Below are 18558 nucleotides of genomic sequence, written 5' to 3'. Positions count from 1 at the left end.
TGAGGTGCTGGACCATCTTCTGTCCCCCTGCCTGCCGCCACCCTGCCCATCTGACCAGGCTGGCCAGCCCTGGTCATTCTACTGGTGCCCTGGGCAGGCCTGGCCAAGGGCTGGGTGCTGGGTGGGCTGTGCGGTGGCTGTGGGTCCTGTGGCCAGGAAGCAAAGGCTTTAGTGGCAAAGTGTGGAGAGCTGGGGAGGAGGCTCCCAGCCCTGTTTTCCCTCAGCCGGGGGTCACCCTGGAGCTCATCCCTAGCCCCATGAGGCAGCCCATGGCAGCTTTCAGTGGGCAGCTGCCCGGCACCCACTGTCCAGGCTGTTCTGTCCAGGACCAGCCAGTCCTTGCTGACCCACATGCACAGGGTTGGCCCTTGAGGGGGACGCTCAGAGGAGGGAACACTGGGTCAGGAAGGTGGCAGCACAGGGGGTCAGCACCAGGGCCCCCTGAGCTGATTAGGCCCCTTCCAAGGACATCTGCATTTTAATCAGGGACTCTAGAAACTCCCAGGGCCTTCTAGAAACAAGAATGGTGGCAGGGAAGCCCATAGGGAGCTGGTAGGTGGGGCTGGGCTGGGAGTGGGGTGGGTCTGCTGGTGAGGCCCTGAACAGCCACCCTTCAAACTGCAAATCAATCTCCCGGTCTGCTGACCTTTTTATTCTACCTTGTAGAGAACAGGTTTTTAAAAATGGTTTCCAAGTGCACTTGACAAGCACACAGCATGCAGCACAGGCACAAAGGCTGAAGCAGAGAGGCACCCTTTGCACCTGCTCTCTCCCACTCAGCTCTGTGGCCACCACCCGGGGCTGCGGGCCCTCCGTGCCCTCTGTGCCCCACACACTCCCCCATTGTCCCATCGGGCTCCACCCTCCCCCCTCCCCAGCCCCCTCCCAAAGCCCAGCATGTCCTCAGGTGTATCTGTCCTTCCATCCCAAACTGCCCCTCCTGCTGACACCTGGAGGTACCTGGGAAGCCCCACTTCCTCGTCACAACTCTGGGTGCCTTTCAGAGGGTCCCCTTCTGTGCATCCCCCGCCCCGACCACTTCACCCCTGCCAACTAGCAGACATGTGTTGCCCGAGCTGCTGCGGGGGACCCCTTCTCCCTCTGGTTGCTCAAGCATCACCCCTGCTGGGCACTCTCTGGACACCCCCATCCACACACAGGCCCCTGTGCACACACTGACACGCCCCCACCTGTGTTTGAGCTGACTCAAACCCTGGCTCCGTGGTCCCTGTGCTGTCTGTCCCCAGTGCCCAGGAAGGTACCTGGGGACACGCTGGCACCTGTGCTGAGGTGGTGGGCAGCCTCTGGCCAGTCCCCTCCTCCCCGTGCCACCTGGCAGGAAGCCAGCAGGGATCCCTGTTGCCTAGCCTTTCTGCTCCAAAGTCAGCCCCACCCAGCTCTGGAGAGTGGTGGCTGCAGACAGCAGTCCAGGGAGGGGCGGCTGACCCTGGAGAGGTGGCCCAGTGGAGGTACCTGAGGCCTGGTGGGGTCCCCCACTCCGCAGGGGAGGGCTACTGGCTGCTGGCACGCAACCATACAGAGGGCAGGTCTTCACTCTGCTCCCAGGCTGCCCTCTGTCTACCTGGGGCCAGATCTCTGGCCCCCTGGGCCTTTATCCCCAGCTCCATAGGATTAGGGGCGGTGAGGCGCCCTGAGATGCCCGCGGGCCCTCTGGCCCCGCCCGGGCTCCTTTTGGCCGGCTCCCCGGGCCGCGCGGCCACCGGAGGGCGAGAATGAGCGGCGCCGCGGCGGCCCCACTGTCCCTGGCGGCGCCAGGGGTGGCGGCCACGGCGCAGGTCCGGGCCGGGCCAGGGCCCCTGGCCGGGCTCGGAGAGGCGGGGCCAGGCGGGCGGGTGGCGTCCGGGTCGTCAAGACAACCGGGCGGCCGGCCAGTCTCCGGTGCCCAGTCAGGCGCAACAAGCCTGGCTTAGGGGTCCGGGCAGGCCGGGCTCGGGGCAAGGTCACCGAAACAGGCCGGACACTGGGGGCGGCCGGTTACGGGTCCTGAGCCGAGTGCGGGTCGCGCAAGTGCTCGGGAAAGTCGAGAGCTTTTACGGGGCTGAAGGCGCCCGGGAGCAGGACCTGGGTGGGGGTCCCGCGGCCGCTCGGCGCCTCCACCTCCCACTCCCTTCAGCCGCCAGGCTGAGCGCCGCGGAGCCCGGCTCTCGCTCGCGGAAGGCGGTCCTTTCCATTGTGAACTGGCCGCGTGGCGCACCGGCCCCTCTGGCCGCGGCGGGGTCGCAGGGAGCCTGCTGTTTCGTTGGCGACCGAGACTCGCAGACGGGATCACCCTCCCCAACCCTGGTGCGGGCCACCCTGGCCAAGCGCACAGGGCAGCCCTGGACCGGCGCGCCCTTTCCTCACCCAGGAGGCGCCGAGAGCACAGGGGTCGCCAAGTGCCCCCTGCGCAGCAAAGGCGAGACTGGGCCACTGTGGCGCGCCTGCTGGTGTCCCCTGGGCACCCCGCGTCTCCTCGGCTCGGCCCGATCGGCTTCCTGCTCGCGCCGCCAGGACTTCCTCCCCGCAGTGCCCGGGTGGCCATCCGGGCGCCAGACCTAGAGGCGGGGACCCGGGGATAGGGGGAGGGAGGGGCCCCAGGGAGGGCCGCGGAGAGGAGCGCAGAGGAGACCCCGGGGCCAGGATGCGGTGGCGCCCCGGGCAGGGGGGCAGGGGCCCTGGAGTAGACCAAGGAGAGTGTCCCCGCCGCCCCCGCTCCAGCTCTCAGGTCCATTCCGCGGGCGCTTGCGGCCAGCGGCCCGGAGGTCGCGCGCCACCCCGGCCCCAACCCCGGGGCTCCGCAATGCGTCTTCACGCCGAGTTCTGGAGGCGGCGCGGGCTCCGGGCGGCACCGGCAGGCGGGGGTGGCCCTGCGCCCCTCCCGCGCCCCCGGCCCGCCCGCGGTGCCGCCCGCGCGGAGCTTTGTGACGTCAGGCGGCCGGCGGCGGCGTCACGCGCGGGGCTGACCCGGCGGGGCGGGGCGGGCGCGGGCCGGGACGCGGGAGCATGGAGCCGCGGGCCGGCTGCCGGCTGCCCGTGCTGGTGGAGCAGGTCGTCAACGGCGCGCTGCTGGTCACGGTGAGCTGCGGCGAGCGCAGCTTCGCTGGGATCCTGCTGGACTGCACGAAAAAGTGAGCGGGGGCGCAGGCCTGGGACACCCCCCCGGAATCCCCCCGGGACACCCCCCCCCCCCCGCCGGCCCAGGGCCCAGACCGGCTCCAGGGCGGGGCGGCGCAGCGCCCGCTTTCGGTTTCCCCTGCTGGGGATTCGGGGCGCGCGAGCGCGGCCGCCACTCGGGGGGCGAAAGTGGCTCACAAAGTCGCCGCGACTTTTCGGGGCGGGGAGCGGGCGCCGGGCGGGGAACGGCGCTGGGCGCCAAGTGGGAGCCTGGGCGCGGTGCGTGGACCCGAGTCTCGGCGCCCGGCCGCCCGGCTCCCCAACTCCGCACGTCTGCCATAATTAACGCACTTTTCTTTGTTCAGACACGAATTCTTTGAATTCGGCTGTTTTCAGAATTGTCGTCGTTGGGGGTGGGGAGAGTGGGTTCAGATGCGCGCCGGGCTTGCCCTGTCAGTTACTCACAAGTGGGGGTGCCTTGTCTAATGTCATGGGTCCCCCCAGGCTCCTAGGAGCGACTCAGGGCTGAGATTTGGATTGGTGGCAAGCAGTTGTGTCCGGCGGTGGGATTTTAAAACCCTGTATGGGGTGGAGAAACCCCCGGTGGTGTGGGAGCGGAGAGATCCAAGTTGTGAAGCATCCGGTGCACTCTGCGGAGCCCCTGGTCTCCGGTGGAGGGTCCTGGCAGGCCTGGGGGCAAGCCCATCCTGAGACAGCACCTGTGCGCCACTTCAGGGACTCATGCAGCAGGGAAGTCTCCTGGATACAGTGTCACATGGCGGTGAGCTGTCGCCACAGATAAATGATTAGGCATTAATCAGACACTAATGTCTTGGCGCTCTGGCTGGGCCTCATTTTGAAACTGGGAGCACAGAGCTCGCCTTGCACAGGCCCAACTTTTTGCCTCAGTGGAGCCCAGATTTGTTCCAGTGGCACGGATGCGGCGGGAAGACCATCACCTTTCGACAGCTACCCTGCTGGCATTATCTCTTCATTAGATGTGCCAGAAGCCATTTGTGTGCAAGTCATGTGATTTAACATATGGCCTCCCAGTGACTGTTGCCCTCCTCCCTGTTGGCTACCGCCCGGAGTGCTCAGCAGAACCCAAGTGACACTCAGAGGCTGCAGCATAGACACCTGAAAGCGGCCAAGCTGTGCTCTGGGGTGGCCAAGGTCCCTTGCCACTGATGGCCACCACCTCCTCCCTCTGGCTGAGCTGCTGGCCTGGCCCTGTTCCTGCTCCCGGGTCTGTGCCGGGCTGCAGCCCCGCTTTGCCTGCGAGACCTGCCTGACCCTTCCTTCTTGGAGGGGGGCACTTGCAGCAGAGGACTGCCCCCCATTTTCCGAGGCTCCCCGACTCAGGACAAGGAGGCTGTGGGACCCCCCAACTTGTGTCTGCAGAGGTGGTAGGCTCCCCTCCCTTTCTCTCTGCCTCGGACTGGGCTCCCCTCCCTGAGACCTGTGGCAAACCTGGTTGGGAGATCTATACTCCCCCATCTCCTCCCCCACCCCCTCATGGAAGGAAGCAGGCCTGGCTGGGATCCCCAGCGTGGGACCTGGCAGCTATAGGGTGCATGGGCGTCTCCCCTGCTGTGGCCACATTCAGCTGTAACCAGAGCTGCCCACGGAACCAGGAGCTGGGCCTCGATGGGCACAACTCTGCTCAGCAGTGGCTCTTTCTGACCTGAGCTGGCCCCCTGTCCTTGCAGAGGAGCTGAAGAGAAAACTAGCCTTCCCCACCCTTCTACCCCTCCAGGGCTTGGTCCTGAAACTGCCCCTCCTCTGTCCACCCTCATTTCTCCGTTGCTGGTCGTGCCTGGTTCACATTGATTCCAGTGCTCTGCTCATAATACTCTGCGTTGCAGTGTTCCTGTTCACAGCCCACTTGTCGGGCAGGGTCCAGCGGCAGCTTACAACCTGGCCTGGGTGTTTCGGGCAGTGGGGGGCTGGCCTTGGGTGGCAGGGTCCACAGCACCTCCCTGTTTCCCCTGGTGCCAGTTTCTCCTCAGGGCCTGCTCCTCCTCCCCTGTACGTGATATCGTCAGGCCAGTCAGCAGAGGCCCAGTGCTGGCTGTGGGCACTGACTGGCAGGGAAGAGCAGCTGGGAGCTCTGATTGCACGCGTCCACCCACCTCCGGGGCCTGCAGGTCCCAGAGCAGCGTGTCCTGCTGGGTGTGTTCAGGGCAGCAGGCTGCAGCAGCCAGTGTGCCCATGGTGCAGCAGGGTGTGTGCCAGGAACTGTCACCAGCTTCCCGAGCTCACGAGCAGACCTGGGCCCCGGGGCACCCTGTGCAGTAACTGTGTGTGTCTCCTGCCTGGATGGGACAGTCCCACGGGGAGGGGCCCTTCACACAGGTTCCTGGTCGCTCCTGGAGTGGAGCCCAGCAACCACTGTGAATGGTTGGGCGTTTGGGAGTTGGCCTCCCCTCCCTTGTGCTCTGGGAGGTGGGCTCTCCTCCTTGTTTGTTCGCAGAGGGGAGAGGAGCTGGCAGAGGTGGGGCTGAGGTCTCAGCAGGTATGTGGAGCTGCCAGGCCAGGTGCCGAGCGCCTCCTCCCATCCCAGACTTGAACCCGCTGCCAAGCTGCTCTGTGATCTAAAGCAAGACTCTCGGCTGCCCCGAGTGCCTGCCCGATTGTGCGTTCACACATGTGTGTTGAGCACCTACTGTGTGCTTGGAAGTAGGCTGGGTCCCAGGCATACTGCTGCCAGTGCTCTCCCAGTGTGTCCACAAAGCAGTGGTTCCTTGCAATGTAGTAATGAGGCGAAAGGCTGGGGCCTGCCTCGTCCCCACAGCTCCCACTCTCTGGGCTGGAGCATAGGGTGGGCACAGGCATTGTTTTTTGAGTGATTTGGGGGTACACCTTTGGTTGAGGACCTCGGGTGGGGTGGCCCTGCTGAGGGGTGGCTTGAGGACAGCAGAGGCTCAGAGGTGAAAGGATGGTCTCACGGACAGTGGATGTGAGGGTGGCTGCCCTCCAGGCCTGGCCAGTCTGGGGCCTCTGGCCTTGACCTCTAAGCTGGTGTTTTTCAAACTTCCCCAGTTGTGAGTCACCCATTACCGTGCAAGACTCCTGAGTCCCTCTGCTGGAAAGGTTGGGTTGTGGGCCTCTGTGACCCCAAGCTTATAGGGGGTTGGGACCTGGGCTGGGAGACTTCCCCAGCCAAGCGTCGTAGCCACAGCCTGTCCCTGGGCAGGAGAGCAGCCCTGCCCTGGCCCCGGCACACCCACTGTGCAGGAGCGAGGCTAGGCCGTCGGCGGCTGCTCTTGGGAAAATTCACCAGACAGAGGAGGACGAGCGCCTGGTCCAGGGCCTGCTGAGGACATTCTCCCTACCCTCAGAGAGCTAGAGGGATGGAGAGCAAGATGCTGAGTGCGTCATAGGGTGGCGTGACCTGCAGTTGGTGGGCAGATGCCGCACAAAGGGACCTGGCCAGTGTGGCTGGTCTCGGGAGCTTCTCCAAGGAGGTGGCGAAGGGGTGCGGGCTGGGGTTCGGCCTGTGCTGCTGGGCAGTCCTGGAGGACTTAGACAGGGATGCTGCCAGCTGAGTTTTATTTGGATGGTGCTGATGGTTATTAAATCTTCAAGTCCAGGACTCGTGACCAGTTGTGATGACCTAGCCCTGCTTCTCTCCCCAGAGACCCTGGGTCGATACCCACGGGGGTGGCCTGGATGATGTGGCCCTGGACGGTGGCCAGGCCTCGACTTCCTCTGCCAACCTGTTTTCCCACCTCCCCGACCAGAGGTGGACCCAGAAGGCCTTCAGGTCCCAGCAGGCCTGGTGAGCCCGCTGCCCCGCCCCTGCCCCTCCCTCGGGGCTCCGGCCCTGTGGCTGTCCGTCTGCCGAGCTGTACAGCCCAACCGCAGGGTGGCTGGCTGTCTGGATTCAGGCCTGTCTTGGGGCTCAGGCTCCTGCCAACACAGACACGCTGCGGGAAGCTTCTACAGGCCCCTGGCCCCAGGCTTTGGGCCCCCAGGATGTTTCTCTTCCAGGAGCCATGTTTTCTCAGTTCCTTACAGGACCCCAGGGTGGCCTCTCCCCATGGGAGGAGGAGAAGGAAGCTCCAGGGCAGACGTGGGCCTGGCTGGGGTCAGAGGCTGCCGTTGGGAGCTGTAGACGCTCAAGTCCTGAGTCTGCAGAGCAGGGAGGCCTCAGGGGAGGCCGGAGCTCTGGCAGTGGCCGGTCCTGCTCCTTCTGGCCGTGGGCTGACTCGGGCCTGGCTGCTGCGGGCGTTTGCTGGCTGGACTCACGAGTGAGACCCAGGGACGTGGGTCAGCTGCGGCTCGGCCACTGGCATCCCGCCGAGAACTGCAGGCCGGGCTGCTTCTCTTGGGGACCCTGTGTCCACGCTAGGTGGCCGTGCCTTCGCCTGGGCAGAGCGGTGGGTGGCCCTGGGGGCACTATCTCCTATCTTCTTGGGGGCAAAACTACTTTGTGTTTGGGTCTGACCCCATTAGAGCCGCTTCCTCAGTCTCCCAACCTTCCCTCAGAGCTGAGGTTGTCTGCCCCTCCCTCCGGCTCCCCAGAGACACTGGGCTGATGTTGGCTCCTGGGTCCCTCAGGTTTCTGTGTGGAGGTGTTGGCCAGCCTGGTGCTCCACGCTGAGACGGGCCAGGCCCTGGTTCCCGCCGCGAATCACCCCAGTCCCCAGGGCCCCTCCCCATGCGCCTTCTCTCCACCCTTGTGTAGGACCCCCCGGTGGGCCCGGTGAGTCCAGCACGGACCCTCAGCACAGCAGAGGGCAGGACAGTGGGGGCACCAAGGCACCTCACCCTGGGCCTGGCAGGCCATCTCTCTGGCTCCAGGGCTGCCCCAGCCCTCTTGCCTGGCAAGGCTCTGCGGTATCACCTGTGGGGCACTGCCAGGCCGGCTGTGGCCTCCCTTCCTGGACTCAGGCCACTGTGGGCACAGCCCAGCCTCACTGAGGGGCTAGGCCCTATGGACGAACCCCAGGTCACAGCAGTGCCGCATCTGTGCCCCGGGTCCAGTTGATGTCACCCCTCTGGGGACAGGTCGCTGGGGTCCTTCCCCAAGAGCGTGGCCTGTGCCTGGAGGCAGCACAGCCGGGACATGAGCGCAGACCTCGACTGTCACCAGACCAGCTCGGTTCCTGTCTCCCTCGGCTCACTGTCCTGTCCCTCAGATGGGAATGGCGATGATGTGTGCTCAGGGCCCTTAAAAGTTTTGGGAGCCGAAGCCCAGCAGCCTGGGGGACCGGCTCTGCAGCCTGCAGCCTGGGAGCGAGCCCTCCCGAGGCTGTTTACCCACCAGGCGGTCGTGGGTGTGGCCTGGACAGGGCGCAGCTCCGGGAAGGAAGTGTGGCTGCCGGCCGTGCCAGGGTCATGGGGCCTGCCGTGCAGCAGCAGTGCCATCCCATGGGGTGGCAGCTGCCTTCTGGAAGGAGCCCATGGAGGCCGGACCCCCCTGGGCTGAGGGGGCATGCACACCTGGGCAGGGCCTGTCTGCTTTCCCGCCCTGAGTGCTATGTGAAGCCGAGGCTGCTCCCCCTTTTGGGCTGCCAGGGCAGGGAGGGCTCCACCACCAGACCCAGCCTGTGTCTGGTGGGTGCAGGCCGGCCCACCCAGGGGCCCACAGTTCAGGGTTCTGTCTCAGATCAGGGCTGGGGTCTCTGACCAATGGCCGTGTGTCCGTCCTAAACATGCAGAGACCGCTGAGATGCATGTGCCACAAATGGGGCAGAAGCCTCCCTGGTCCACAGCTGCAGGGACTTCAGGGATAGGGTGAGGCCCCCCCGCTCCCCCAGCCTGCATTGGCCGAGGAGACTGCAGAGCCCCTCCTGGGCCAGCTGGCCAAGGAAGGTCTCAGTCTGCACAGCGTCCTGCAGAGGGGGCTCCTGCAGGGCAGACCAGTTGGGGCTGGGGGGATGATGGGGAAGGGGCTGCCCAAGGGTCCCGCTCTTGGGGTCTCTGGGCCCCAGCTGGCAGGAGGGGCTTTGCACCAGCACAGCAGGCTGGCATGGGGGCACAGGCCAGGTGTTGGGGCGGGTGGGAGGAGAGCCCAAGGCGAGAGTGTGGGCTGGGGCCGAGTGGGGTGATAGCACAGCGGCCTGGGAGGGTCAGACACTGGGGATGCAGATGGAAGGGGGTGTCAGACTGAACCCCCGGTTCATGGCTGGGTAGCTCAAAAGGTGGGCAGGAAATGGGCTTTGAGGTGGGGCCTTGGGAACAACCTTCCAGGCCCCAGATGTGTGGATCCTTCCTGGTCTGTGCAGCCCAGTGTCTGTGGACCCCCCATGACATGTGGACCCCCCATCATTTGTGGACCTCCCGGGTCTGTGGACCCCCCATGATATGTGGACCCCTGGTCTGTGAGCCCCCCATGATGTGTTGACCCTCCTGGTCTGTGGACCACTTGGTCTGTGAGCCCTTCTGCGGGATTTCCTCTCCAAGGTCCTGGTCCCTTCGCCATGGCCCTTGCCTGGGCCCACAGGGTGGCAGTTGACGTGCCCGGTCCTCACCCTTAGCTGGGGAGCTGCTCCATGGGAGCCTGTCTGCCTGGGTGTCTTTCTGCATCCAGATGCTCCCACTGAGGCTATCTGCCCTCAAGGGACCCCTTGCGGGGGCTGTTTGCACCACCACTGTCCTAGATGTCACCCTGTGGCCGGGCACCCCTGCTGCCTGGGGCTGAGGGCCTCCTGGCTTCCCTTTTTCCTTGAAACACCCTTTCATGTGGGGCCCCTTTGTGTGGTGGGCTTCTGGCACCCCCCAATGGCAAGGGGCAGTGAGCTGGCCCGAAGCTCAAGGTGCGTGTGAGTGAGTGTGTAAGTGCGTGAGTGCATGTGCACGTGCCTGGGTGTGAGTACACGGGTTTGGTTCTCAGAAGCCTCAGCCTGCTGCATGCCCACAAGGTACTTATTGAAGGGGTGAGCCACATGCTGATTGCGGTGTGGGGTCCAGGCCCCCTCTGATGCCTGGGGACTCGGGTGAGGTTTGGTGACATACCGGCCTGTTACACCCCCAAGTGGGTCGGGGGCAGCTTTGGGCAGGGGCTTATCTCCCACACCTGGACTCTGGCAGACTTTTTCCGTAAAGGGCTTGACAGTAACTATTTTGGGCCTGGCAGCCTTGCGGCATCTGTCACCGCTCCTCAGAAAGGCCGTGGGGGCGGAGAGCAGCGGGCGCCCGCAAATGAGCAGGCGTGGTCGCCTGCCAGTGAGGCCTGACTTACAGACACTCTGCTGGCTGACTTAGCCTGAGGGCCGTGGGGCCCTGGGGTCCATGCTCCTTGTCCCTGTGCCCAGGGCCCGGCCTGGGGCTGGTGAGAGGGGAGCCGACACCTGGAGGTCGTTTTCCCATTTGAGGGCGTGACCCTGGCGCTGCGTTCCTGTCCCTGCTGGCCTCAGCCCACTAGCGTGGAAGTCCTGCAGTGCCTGCATCCCGGGTGTTGCAGGTGCAGTAAGATGCAAGGGCAGAGGGCCCCCCCGGCACCCAGCTCACAGCCAGCACCGGTGGAGATGCCTCTGATGGTTGTCGCTGCCCCTGTTGCTCAGCTGGAACATGGGGACCGCAGTGGGTGCCAGTCCAGTGGGGTGGCCTGGACCTCCCAGGGAGCAGGGTCAGGAAGGCTCACATGCCCAGCGGAGGTTGGGGAGGGGGTAGAGTGGGGCTCACTGTGGCTGCCCCCCCACTCAGGGCAGAATCCCACCTTGGAGGGAGCCAGGTCCCCCACTGCTGGCCTGTGGCTGGATCTCCCTCCCTCTCTCTCTGTACCCCTCCCTCTACCCCCTTCTCCCTCCGTCACAGTTACAGGTGACAGGTTATAGGTCAGCCGTCTGAGCCAGTGCATCCTCCGTGGCCACACAGAGGGCAGGTGGCCATGGCTCTGTGTTTGCTGGACTTTGGGCACTGAAGGGAAGAATGTGAGCCCCTCCCCACCCCACAGCCCGCCCTTGAAGACCTTAGATCCAGGGGAGCCGGCCTCAGGTAGGCAGAATTCACCTGAATAGGGAAAAGGAGAAAAATAAAAGTCTGGTGTGGTTTCTGGGCTTTTACCAGTGATCTTGACTTAAAAATCGGGCAGTCTTCCCACGTTTGTTCATTTCATCAACAAAATGACAATAAGGGCCATGGGGGAGGCCACAGCCCTGGGGTCCCCACCTGGCGCTGTGCAACCCTCCTTGCCTAGGCCTGCGTTCCAGGCTTCTCCAGGGTGTGTAGCCTGCGCCCGCTCCTGCCTGGCCCGAGGGTCGGGTGAGCTGGCCGGCCGTGGGTGCTCAGGGGATGCACTGGACACAGTGCCGTCGTGACAGTCGACACCTCTTAGCTTCCCTAGATTCTTCTGGAGAACAGACAACGGAGAAAGCGTTTGGAAACTGGAAACGCGGAAAAGCTCGTTTATCTTTCCTCCTCTGATTAAACTGGAAAGGCAGGTACAGACCGCGGGGCAGCGTTCTAAACCTGGGTCCCCTGACGCAGATAACGGTCGATTTTTGTGCTTAAAACATAACAGCTTTTAGCTAAAGCATCAGTCCTATGAGTTAAATCACGTGTGTTAAACGTTTTCGTGTTCGCTGTTGAAGAAAGATGTGGACCATTCAGGCTTGTTTTCCCTTATTTGGAACTGTGCAAATGTTTTCCTGTGGCTTCACGAGCATCTTGTTGAATTCACATTCACGACATTCACGGCACGTGGGTTCTCGAATGGTGGAGCTATTGGCCTGGGGATAACCCTCCACTCTACAGGGTGCGCTGCCCAGCAACTGCCAACAAAACCCTGAAGCCGTTCGAGGTGCCCAATATCTGTATGGAGGCCGCCTGGCCCAGCGCTTCCTGGGGAGAGGGCAGGCCGTTAGCTGGGGCAGAGCCCCACTGGGGAGCCCTGGGGGTACCTGCCGGGCCACCCTGCTTGTCATTAGCTGTGGGTCCTCGTGGGAGGTGGGCATCCTGCCCTCTCATGTCCCCTTTCCGTGGGTCATGTGGCCTTGTCGGGGCCAAACTGCTCCCCGTGCCGGAGCTGGAGGTTGTGAGAGAAGGGCCTGGGGTGCCAGGCAGGAGGGGTGGTCCTTCCAGGTGGTGGTGGGCAAGGGTGCGTGGATGACACCCCCACCCAAGGGCAGTGGAAACAGGGGGACAAACTTAGCATGCAGAAGGGAACGGCCGCACTCCTGGGCGGAGGTTCTGGTTTGGCGGCTGACCCCTGTCCTCTCTGGGCCACAGAGGCTGCAGCTGTAGCCCCCACCCCCAGACACACGCTAGGCACCTGGGACCCAGGTCCTGTGGGCTGCCCTGGGTCCTGGGACTGGGGGCACACGTGGGGTCCTCTCTCTGGGAGTGCTCCCTCAGGGAAGAGGGGAGTGAGTGGATGAGGCCTGTGAGCAAGGGGCCACCGGCCACAAATCAGCCGGCCACCCACAGGCCAGGTCAGGCCATGTCTCAGAACCCCAGACCCTGTCCTCAGGCCCCTTGGGCCCTGACGCCTGCACCTGGAGGTCTCCAGCTGCAAGCCTGTGTTCCCCCTTGTTGCCGCCAACCAAGATGTGCACACTCAGTGCCTGTTGAACCCGAGAAGTGGCCTGGGTGCTGCTCAGGCAACTTCCCAGCACGCACGCCGCCCCCTGGGATGCCCACATGGGGGTATGCTTGGGGGCGTTTGTCTGTTCAAAGTCCAGAGATACCTCCAGGTACCCTGGGCGGTGCCAGCACGCAGAGCCCACTGGTTCCCCTGCGAGTGGGGGCTGGGGTGGCGGGGTCCTCACCATCCTGACTCTCCCTTTCTGTCTCCCCACTGCCAGGTCCGGCCTCTTCGGCCTGCCCCCGTGGGCTCCACTGCCCCAGGCTGAGGACCCACCTGTCAACGGCTGCCAAGGCCCGGCCCCCACGGAGGGGGACACAGAGGCGATGCAGCTGGGGACGGGCACCCCACCGCCTCCCTGTGGGGACCCTCACCCTGAGACCACCGGCCCCGAGCCGCCCCCACCGCTCGTGCCACCACTGCCCGTCGGGAGCCTGCCACCCTTCCCGCCCTACTTCGAGGGTGCCCCATTCCCTCCCCCGCTCTGGCTGAGAAACACCTACCGGCAGTGGGTGCCGCAGCCGCCACCGCGGACCATCAAGAGGACGCGGAGGCGCCTGTCCCGAAACCGCGATCCGGGCCGGCTGGCCCTGAGCCCCATCCGCCTACGGCCACGCCAGGTGCTCTGCGAGAAGTGCAAGAGTACCCTGAGCCCCCCGGAGGCCAGCCCTGGCCCCCCAGCCACCCCCAAGGCACGCAGGGGGCTGGGCAGCGGCCCCGGCCACGACAGGGAGCCCCAAAAGCCTGAGGATCCCGCCGGTGGAGGCGACACAGTGTCTGCAGCCACCGCAAGGAGGAGCAAGAGGGAGAGGCGGGAGGTGGACAAGGCCCGGGTCCCGCGGAGCCCGGTTATCAAGATCTCCTACAGCACGCCGCAGGGCAAGGGCGAGGTGGTGGAGATCCCCTCCCGCGTGCATGGCTCCCTCGAGCCCTTCTGCCCCCCACAGGCCCCGCACGGTGGAGGCCAGGATCCCGAGCCGCCACGAGACAGGCCGCCCGGTGGGCCCTCTGCCTCCATCCCCAAACTGAAGCTGACGCGGCCTGGGCCTCCCGGTGCCGACCTGCCGCCCCCCAAGATCCGCCTGAAGCCCCACCGGCTGGGGGCTGGTGAGCAGGAGCCAGTCTACAGGGCCGAGCTAGTGGAGGAGCTCAATGGCCACGGGCGAGGCCCCCGGGCCAGCTCGCCTGCTCTCCTGGCTGCCGGCCCTGCCCCTGGTGGGCTGGTGGACTTGTCTTCTGGAAGTTCTGGCGAGGACGATGACTTCAAGAGGGGCCCCCAGGGTAAACACGGGCCCACCGACCTGGCTTTTCTCGCCACCTGCCCTAAAAGAACAGACTGTGCCAGCGAGTCAGTGTGGAGCAGTGACAGCCTGGATGAGTCCAAATCGTCCAGCTCAGAGGTCCCGTCACCAGACACGTGTGACCTTTCATCGGGTGATGGTGTGTCTGTGCCGTCCTCGTCCAAGGATGCGCGGCAGACGGTCCCACCCCTGACGGTCCGGCTGCACACGCAGAGCGTCTCCACGTGCGTTACTGAGGACGGAAGGACCGTGGCCGTAGGGGACATCGTGTGGGGTAAGATTCATGGTTTTCCTTGGTGGCCAGCGCGTGTCCTTGACATCAATCTTAGCCAGAAGGAGGACGGGGAGCCCTCTTGGCAAGAAGCAAAAGTCTCATGGTTTGGTTCTCCAACTACATCATTCTTGTCTATTTCAAAACTCTCCCCTTTCTCTGAATTTTTCAAACTGAGATTTAACCGTAAGAAGAAGGGGATGTATCGGAAAGCTATAACAGAGGCTGCAAATGCCGCGAGACTCGTGGCCCCGGAAATAAGGGAGCTCTTAACCCAGTTTGAAACGTAACTCAGGTTCCCAACCAGGTGAGTGTGTGCACGGAGGGCAGCCTCCTTCCTGGGCCGTCCGAGTTTGTGTCAGTGTCACAGCCAGGGGAGTGGGGACGCCCTCAGCCATCTGGCCTTCTGCCGTGAAGGGGCTCATCTGGAAAATCGTCTTGCTCGCTGGCAAGGTCCTCAGAAGAGGTGCTTTAAATAGGCCAGTTGTGAGCCGCTCATTCAAAGAAGGGAGCCCGTCTGTGTCTTGCGGCCACTTTTCAAAGTGTGATAAAAGGTCTTACTTCTGCATTAGCCTTTTGGAGAAAGGGCGCATCTTAAAGACCAAGGTTTCGACTGATGGGGCGTGAAGGCTTCCTCTTTGTTCTTACTCTGAGGAGCACACCTTCCTCTCTGCCTCTCGCCCCTCCTGCTCACAGGTTCCCTCCCTGGGGTCTTGATTTGAAGGAAGGAGGGAGGTCATGGCTGCCTACCCCCCGATGCAGCTCCCACGGCCTCAGCCCCCGTCCCTCCTCCTACTGCCAGTGTGGGCTCTCCTCCGTCAGCAGGCGCCAGGTTCCTGGACCCGTGATGGCCCAGTGCTCCAGGCCCCCGGAGGTGGCTTGCCCTCTGTCTCTCCCCACCAAGAACTTGTAGGATCTCCAGCCACAGGCCTTAGATAGAGCCTCCACGGGGCTGGGGGCCTCCCAAGTGTGGTTGGGGTGTCACCAGGTGGAGTTGGGGTGTCACCAGGTGGGGTTGGGGTGTCACCAAGTGGCATGTCTGCTCACCTCGTGGGGTGTCAAGAAACGGCCAAGGGGCTGAGGCCGCCTGCTGCAAGCTTCCTCTGGGCCCGAGTCTCAGGGGGATGCTGGGCATGTTCTCTGACGGCCCCACCAGCTCAGGTCCCTGGGCAGTGGGGTGTGTCCAGCGGGTCTCTGGCCCTACTGGGGATTCTTCCCAGGGCCTGCTCCCCTCCTTCTCCTCCCAGTTGATCCCGTGTAGAGGCCGTGGGGCCCTAGAGGCTCCAGGATGCCTGGGATGGGGTCCCCCTGTTGGGGGCAGCCTGTGCCCTCTTCTTGGCTCCATGGCCTAATACCTGTGCCCGCAGAAGCAGAGGTGGGGTCGGGGTGGGCTGCACACAGAGGACGAGAGTGGTCCTCCACCGCAGCTGGGCCTCTGCCTTGGTCTCCATGACCTTCAGGCAACCTTGTCTGGCCTGGCCCGCCTGCTGTCCACCTGTCTGGTGTTGTGGTCTCCCTGGGTGGTGATCCTGCAGGACTTAGCAGGGCCGGCCGACTTGTGGCTAGGGAAGGGGCTCATGGGACACCTGCTGTGCCACATGCGGCCGGGGTCCCATGAGGAGGAGGTGGTGATGAGGATGAGTCTGGGCAGGGTCACTGCCAGGGCTCTCGAGGCCTTGTCCCCGCCCCCCCCCCACCTGCTTCCTGTGTCAGGCTTGGTCACCACCCTGAGTCACTCCAGGCTTCCGGGCATGAACCTCTCCTCCGAAACCAGGCATGCCTCCCATCAGGCCTGGGCCTTTGTGTTGGAATGTGGGCGAGGGACCGACCTGGTGGCCTCCAGCCAGTGGGGGTGTCCAGTGAGGGCACCCTGTGGGGAGGGGTCCAGAGAAAGGTCTGATGCCCTGGCCTCGGCTTCCCAGGGTGTCTCCCCACCGTGGCCTGGCTTAGCCGGGACCCCCAGGCTGCAGCTGCATCCTACTGGCCTGGGGGCCGTCCGTGGGGCCCTGTCTCTCTCTGTGCTCTCTGCTGCCCCGGCCCAGCCCTCTGCTTATACGGCCCATCCTGCCTTTGGCCTGGTCTGGGGGCCTGCGTGGAGGGTGGGCACCTCTTGCACATGTCCCCTTTGTGTGTGCTGTGGGGCCGTGCTGTCATCAAGGGTGTGGTGAGCAGGTCAGTGCTCAGGGTGACCTTCAGATCCTGAGTCACAGTGGGCAGTTCCGGGGGATGGTGAGCCCACGCAGGCGTCAGCCCAGATGAAACCCGGGGCCCTGGGGGCCCAGTGTGGCCTGGCTGGCAGGGAGCCCCCAGGCTGGGAGAAGGCAGCCGGGTAGGTTCAGGGAGGAAGCAGGAGGAAGAATCTCGCCAGACCGGTTTGCCGCTGCAGGGGCCCTGCCCACAAACCGGCCTCTTCTGGATTTTTGGTTCTTGGTTCTGGGGCTGTGCCTGCAGAGCTGTGGGAGCGTGGGCTGCCAGATCCTTTTAGTGCAAAAGCACAAAGTGGTTTTGCCTAATTGGCTTTTTGGTTTCATTTTCTGAGGATTAAGAACTGTGAGCTGAGGCCTGTGCCAGCCAGGCGGCTGATCCGCCGGCGGGGGCAAGCTGGGGTCTCCACTCTGGGTGGGGTCGGTGGTCTCCTGGTGGACAAGTTTGCTTTGACGTGTCAGCGATGCTGTTTAGGGGCAGCCTCTCCAGCCAGCTTCTTGAAGGGGAGACGGGGCACTGCCTTCGCTGGGGAAGGGAGGCTTCCCAGGCTAAGCCGAGGGCTGCGGGGGTTGGTGCAGGAGGAGGAGCCAGCGGAGCTCGTGTAAGACGCTGTGGGGGGTGGGGCTGAGCACCGGTGCCCAGAGAGAGCCCACAGTTGCTGATGCCTGGGCACCCCCTGGGAGGAGGAGGCTGGCATGGGGCCACTGGACCCCTCGAGGGAGAGCTGGGGGCTGGCACAGAGGCCTGAAGCTCGTGCAGGGGAGGCCAGCGGGGGAAGACTGTCCTCCAGGCCTCGCTCAACAGCTACCTCGGCCTGGCCCAGCTGGCCTGCAGCCCCCTGAGGACCGCTGTGGCAGTGCCAGGAGCTCCTCGGGGTTGGGGGTGTCTGTCCCCAACGGGCACATGACAGGGAGGATCCTCGCAGACACAGGGTGTCGGGTCCCTTCCAGGGGTGTCCTGTCCAGCATCTTGTTCCTGAGGGACCCCTCTGCCCCACTTTTTGAGGTGCTGGAGGCTCAGCTGAGAGGTGGGTGGCCATATGGATGTTGTGCAGAAGCACGGAAACAGCCTGGGGCCTGGTGGCTGGGGCACTGGTGAGAGGCCAGCCCAGGGCCTGGCTGGGCTTGAGTGACAGGGCACATTGGCCCTCAGCAGAGACCGCCCCAGATCACTGATCTACAGCCTGGGGAGCTGGGCACTTCTCCCAGGGGAGGCCCTGATTTCCAGGGGCAGACCCAGGGCCACCTGGCCGTGCCCTGCCCTGCCCAGTCACTTGCTGCTCCTGACCCAGCAGGCTGGTGTCTTTGAGCCTCAGTTTCCCTATCTGTCCTGGGGTGACACAGCACCTGCCTCTTGGGCTGGGTGGTGAGTGAGGGTACCCTGGGGCTTGTTAATGACCCATCAGCAGCCGCCTTTGGTGGCCACTGCATCCCTTCCGGCTCTGTGGGAGCTGTTTCTCTGGGGACTTCTTCCAGGTGCCCCACTGTGGGCTGGCGGGACCCGGCAGGGAGGGCGGGTTTGGGGCTCACAGGCTGCACTCCAGGGATGGGACGGGGCCACGCTCCTGGCTGGCTAGGTACCCTCCTCCTGCCTGCAGTGCTGCTGGGGGCCCGGTGGGTCAGAGGGCGAGGCCCTGCAGGTGTGACGGGATGGCCTGAGAGCACAGAGGTGGCCCCCCAACCTGGCAGGTGATGCAACCCCTCCTGCGGTGACATAGCGCGGGGGCCTCAGGGCCAGGGCTCCTCCTTTCAGGCCCGTGGTCACACCCCTCTTCTCTTCAGTCCATCCACCTCCCCACCCACCGAGGGCTGAACGTTCAGCTGGGTGGGACACAGAAGGGTGCGCCGGATCACCAAGGCTCTCGCCTGAGGGGCTGGGGAGAGGGCTGTGAACCACAGTCCCCAAATTCGTGCGTAGTCACAGACAGAAATGTGCTGAGAAGGGATGAGGGCCCCACGGCAGGGCATCCAGAGACGAAGCTGAGTTGGGCTGGGGATCTGGGAAGGCTTCCTGGAGGAGGTGACATGTGGCTGAGATTGGAACTGTGAGCTAATTAGGAGCTCACAGGATGGGGGATGACCATCCCAGGCAAAAAGAGGGACATGTAGCAGGGTCTACAGCAGAAGGAACTGGGC

General features: G+C 64.3%; 1 protein-coding gene across 21 annotated transcripts in view; it reads left to right on the top strand.

Moving 5' to 3' along the window:
• Positions 1 to 2853: 2853 nt before the first annotated feature.
• The window catches only part of PWWP2B (PWWP domain containing 2B), a 54243-nt gene continuing 38538 nt past the window's right edge, over positions 2854 to 18558 (top strand). For 2 of the 21 annotated variants that reach the window (XM_070632422.1, XM_070632137.1), the window contains exons 1-5: positions 2975 to 3128; positions 6753 to 6895; positions 10879 to 11058; positions 11399 to 11504; positions 12867 to 14221. In XM_070632422.1, coding sequence (XP_070488523.1) covers positions 12973 to 14221 — 1249 coding nt within the window. In that variant the 5' untranslated portion in view covers positions 2975 to 3128; positions 6753 to 6895; positions 10879 to 11058; positions 11399 to 11504; positions 12867 to 12972. Of the gene's footprint in view, positions 3129 to 6752; positions 6896 to 10878; positions 11059 to 11398; positions 11505 to 12866; positions 14526 to 18558 lie in introns of all 21 variants that reach the window. The other 19 variants (XM_070632377.1, XM_070632203.1, XM_070631797.1 and 16 more) reach the window with 18 other exon arrangements.

Source organism: Equus przewalskii, chromosome 1 (assembly GCF_037783145.1).
Source record: "Equus przewalskii isolate Varuska chromosome 1, EquPr2, whole genome shotgun sequence".
NCBI lineage: Eukaryota > Metazoa > Chordata > Mammalia > Perissodactyla > Equidae > Equus > Equus przewalskii.
This window is presented reverse-complemented; position numbering and strand designations above follow the sequence as displayed.